General features: G+C 42.7%; 1 protein-coding gene across 1 annotated transcript in view; it reads right to left on the reverse strand.

The window, feature by feature from the left end:
- MRPS14 (mitochondrial ribosomal protein S14) overlaps window positions 1-3,097 on the reverse strand; it is a 9,476-nt gene extending 6,379 nt beyond the window's left edge. The window contains exon 1 of the mRNA XM_006867067.1: window positions 3,043-3,097. Coding sequence (XP_006867129.1) covers window positions 3,043-3,087 — 45 coding nt within the window. The 5' untranslated portion in view covers window positions 3,088-3,097. The remainder of the gene's footprint in view (window positions 1-3,042) is intronic.
- Between the last annotated feature and the right edge of the window lie 2,156 nt (window positions 3,098-5,253).

The raw sequence follows: 5,253 nt of genomic DNA on the forward strand, positions 1-5,253 counted from the left end.
GCACTTAACAACAACAATGATAGTTTACAGTTCAGGAAGCTCAGGCATAGAGAATATATACCATTAGAAACTTCTCGCTCAAACCAGAGCAAACTTTACATGTTAACTGAATTGCAGCAACACAAAGAATGCTAGCTACCTGTAACAGCTCCTTCTAGAAGAAATGTAAGTATAGTAGAAAATAAAACTGAAAATGAGAAAAGCCAACATTCAAAAAACTGTTAAAAGATTTACTGAGTGCCTTCTATATTCATATTACTGAGCACAAGTGCCAGGGGGAGACAGAACACTTTTACAGTCACTTTTTGGAAATAAGGGAGGATTTAAAAACAGAGTAGGCACATTACTACACTGAATTAATGTAATTTGGGGATTGAGGGAAGTGGTCACTGTAGTTAGAAATAAGTTGATAAACAAGTGGGGGCATAAGCAAGGCTTTGAAGGATTAATAGAATTTTTATACAGTTTGGGGAGGAGGGCAGAAGAACGAAGGTGAAATTTGTTCAAAACAAATATGGAAATAGGCAAGAAACATTCATAAGACCATGTGAGGAAATCATTCTGGCTAAAATAAAAAACTCATGTTGAAGGACAAGGCAAGTTTACCCTTGCCTATAAAACTGAAAGTCAATGTCAGAAAATAAGTCTTTTTTTTTTTGAGTTTGTTAAATTATTCCTAATCAACTTCTCTGTCTCCTAAAAGGTTTCTATTTAAAAAATATAATCTTTCATTCTTTTTTGCATAAATTTTTTGAATATAAAATATATTTTACAGCAAAACATTTGCTTATCATTGTTGTTGTTAAGTGCCGTTGAGTCTTTTCTGACTCATAGCCACCCTGTGGTGAGTTTGAACCAGCCTTGCGGTTCAAATGGAACCAGCCTTGTGGTCCAGCACTTATCCTTCAGTGCCACTGCAGGACTTCTTAGCTTTTATCTTTTGGGAATATCTTATGTCCTTTGCCCATTTTCCTCTTCCAGTATCAATGTTTTGTCAGATTATAGCAGCACTTTAGACATTAAGATTGTATTCTGTTCTGTTTTGCATAGATCCTGTCTTGCCCCTATTACCCATGACTCTGCCTCCTAAAACTCAGTCACCAGGCCCTCATGGAATACCATCATTAGAGTCTTCTATATCCCAACTTCTCTTAATATCTGCTTCCTTTTTGCTCTATACTTTCTTCTGTAGTTCTTTTTCCTCCAATGACTAGATCTGCAGGTGGGGTAGGTGTCTTCCTTATAGCGTCCCAGACTATTCTCTCTCCTACTTCCTGAAAGCCCCCAGCTTTGATTCTCGTGTGTTGGGCTCTTCTTCCCACTACCCCTCATTGGCACAACCATCTGCCATAGCCCTCACCATCTACCTTAATTTCTCAATCATTTTAGATTCTAACTCATGCTCTCCAATATTCTTCCAATTATACCCGATATCTTCTGTCCTCAAAGTCCTTGTCTCCAAAGATTTTTGTCCTCTGGACTCAATGGCAGTGGATTTGAGTTTCAGTTTTGACTTTTCTTTAGCTATTTAACTCCAGATCTTTTATTATCAGTAACTGTAATGCCTGTATTACTTCAGTTTCGGATCTCATTCACTATCACTTCTTACCTTACTAGGCTGATCCTTCTAAAATCCCAGTAATAGCATCTTGACTTCTCTGGGACTTTCAGTCCATTGATCCTAATGTCTTTTTCCACTGTCGTTCACCTTCTGATCTCCTGTCTCCCTCCCTTGTTTGTTTAGTGCCTTCAAGTTGGTTCCAATTCATAGCGAATCAGTATAGGGTTTCCAAGGTGCAGCTGGTGGGTCTGAACTACTAACCTTGTGGTTTGTAGTCTAATGCTGATCCTACGCCACATCAGGACTCTCTCTTTTACCCAGTCTGAATTCTGGGGTGCATCAGTGTAAACCTTCTCTTGTGTTCACCTTCAACTGCCTGGTCCCGCTCTCAATTCATTGTATTTGCTTCCATTCTTCCCAACTGTTTTACATTGTCTCTTCCATCCTTAAACTCCTAACACCTGCTTCCACAAACGCACATTAAGCTGATGACCTCACTTTCTCCTTAATTCTGAAATTATAAGCAATCAGACAGTTTCACAAAATCTCACTACATTTATACACTTACTCAGATCTGTAACCATTTGCTTGACGTTCATTCCCTTCTGTTACTACAGGTCTGTTCTGTCCAAAGTAATGCTATAATGCATGCTCCTAATACCCAGCTTTATGCACAATACTCTAACAACCTCTTGCCTTCTCAGGGTACAACCTCCGAACACAGGAATCAAGTCTTCCCTTTCCTGCACCATTATTTTTTCCCATTCTGTAGGATCAGCCTCTTGAATGTAAAAAAAAAAAAAATGTTCTTCTGCCATACTTAAAAACAAAAAACACTCCTTAACCCACTCCCTCCTCCAGCTACTGACCCTTTTTTTTCTCTTAGCAAAACTCCTTCAAAGAACTGTCTCCAATTCCTCTCCCCATCTCTCTCTTGAATCTATTTAGAATAAGTTTTCGCCCTCACCACGCCACCGAAACTGCTGTAGTCCAGGTCCCCAGCAACCTCCACATTGTTAAATCCAAAAATTAATCCCAACCTTTTTAATTGGCCTGTCAGAACTGAACATTTAGTTGATCATTCACTGCTCCTTTAAATTCGGTCTTCATTTGCTTCCAGGGCCACCACAGCTTTTCTCCTCCCTTGCCGACAGCTCCTTTTCGGTCTCCTTTGCTTGATCATATCTCCCCAATCTCTTAGATTCCCTCGGACCTCAACCCCTCTACCTACACTCACTCCTTGGTAAAGCGGGTCAAATCTAGCAGCTTTCTATGCCAGTCAGTTATATGCTTATAGACAACAATTTGTAATGTACAACACGGACCTCTGTAAAACTAAGCTGGAGGGGGGAAAGTGGACGGAGGGAGAGCTCCCGGGACAGGTTCACAAGGTAATTGATGGTGAAGGTGTTGTGGGGAGCCTGCGAGTCCTGAAAGTCATGGGAGTAAGGTAGGGTTGGGGATAAGGGTGCTGGCCTGACCTGCCGGACGGTGCGCAGCAGCGAACACAGCATGGAGGCCGCCATCTTGTCCGCCCTAAACGTCAAAACGCTGCAACTTTATTAACACTGTCAAAAACAGACGAACATGAGGGGCGGGGAACGTGTGTGCTTTCTAAGGGCTTGGGCTTCCACACTGGAACTTTCGGGGGCGGGTCTTTAGTGCTACCGGAAGGAGGGGTTAGTTGAGGGATTGGAGTTCTCGCGGTATTTGACGGGACTAGAGTAAATGAAAAATCAGCAAATATAAATTTAACACTGAGGGATAATCTAGCGCTAACAGTTCTTTTTCTCTCCTGTATTATACACTGTCGGTATTATGCACTATCGATGTCCCTACCCTCCTCCCTTCTTTCTTCCCCTACTAGTTAGTTCTTCACTACCTCGCCCTCTCCAGCTACTCAGTTTAAAACACAGATTGCCGGAAATACAGGGATTATATCAACTCCTTCTGTGATCGTTCCTGAAGATCTCGCAAATCTCTCTCTACAAAGTCCTTAAAAGGATTTCCGTTTTATAAGTAAGGTATTTGAAACTCGCAGCGTTTCAGAAGCAACACCTATAGGAGTGTTACTGCCCTCGAGTCTGTCTCCGCGACCTCGTATAGATATCCCGAAGAGCAGTTGGTGGGTTTGAACTGCCGACCGTGTGGTTCGCAGTCCAGTGCTGATCCTACTGCGCCATATCAGGCTAAATTGGGTTTTGAATCCGTGTCCAGACTTTTTACACCAGTTTTTGCTGAGGTTGCCACTTGTCTCTCTACAGTGTTAACTTTTCTCAAACATCCACTTCTTTTCCAAATGTCTCTCTACAGTGTTAACTTTTCTCAAACATCCTCTCCTTTTCAACGACCCATGATCTTTTACAAATCTAGCCTCTTCATCCATTTCCTACTTAAAATCCTCCAAGACCAATTGGAGGAAAACATCACATTGATAGGACCCCTCATGGCCTGCAATGAGTGGACCCTTCATCCCTGCCTCCTTTGGAACTCCAAATTTGTGTCCTTTGGAACTGCGTGTTTACCTTGACTTGCGCTGCTGTGTTCACTTCCATTCTTTTGCACATGCTTCCACTCCCTCTGTTTTGTTTTTTTTATTCTTTCCTCTAGCACAGAGGTGGGGAATGTCCGGCCCACAGGCTGTAAATTGTTGTTAGGTGCTGCCGATTTGGTTCCTACTCATAGTGACCATGCATAGGGTTTCCAAGGAGCGGCTGGTGAGTTTGAACCGCCGACCTTGTGGTTCAAATCGAACTTGCACCCCAGTGGTTTATCTCACAGCGCCACACCAGTACTCCACTGGGCCATAAAAGGCCCACAAAATCATTGGTTTGGCTCTGCCAAGGAAGCTGCGCTTCCAGCCATCATATTGCTGTTGTTAATGCTGTCAATCAGTTTGACTCATAGTGGCGACCCTGTATAGTGTTTCCAAGTAGCAGCTGGTGAATATGAACCACACTGCCTTGCGGTTCAAACCAACCTTGCAATTCACACGGACTGTAAGATCCAGTGCTTATCCTGCCTCTCTACACCAGAACTCGTAGTCATCACACTAGGGGTGAATTAATTGTCCAAATTGTTGTTGTTAAGTGCCGGTCGAGTCGGTTTCGACCCATAGCGACCCTGAATAGGGTTTCCGAGGCTGTACATCTTTACGGGAGCAGATCGCCTCATCTTTCTCCCACGGAGCAGCTGGTAGTTTCGAACTGCTGACCTTCCGGTTCGCAGCCCGATTCGTAACCACTATGCTACCAGAGCTCCAAATAGAGCAGGTTGATTTTTTTTTTTAATTAAAGGTTTTTATTGTGGATTGAGTGAAAGTTTACAGGGCAGATCATCAGTTTTACATTCAACAAGTCATACCCCTTGTTTCATTACAATGATTATAATCCCCTCCAAGTACCATCAGTTAACAGTATTTCTATCTACTTTAGCTTTTTAAAAAACAAACAGAAAAAAAAAAAACACAAAAAACCACTCAGGCATATATAATAATTTACATCTCCAAAGGGCACATTCTGCAAGTCTGCTCCTGGCCACCAGCTCTTAGCCCCTCTCTTCTTAGTCCATGAATCTAGAGTCCTCAGCCGTGCCCCCTCTCCATGCCCCCATCTCTGCCTTCATCTCTGGCCCTGCTGCTTCTCTGGATAAGGTACCGCATTCTGCTTGTGCGCTTCTCTCTTGATGGTCCT

Source organism: Chrysochloris asiatica, unplaced genomic scaffold (genome assembly GCF_000296735.1).
Source record: "Chrysochloris asiatica unplaced genomic scaffold, ChrAsi1.0 scaffold00100, whole genome shotgun sequence".
NCBI classification, from domain to species: Eukaryota; Metazoa; Chordata; class Mammalia; order Afrosoricida; family Chrysochloridae; genus Chrysochloris; species Chrysochloris asiatica.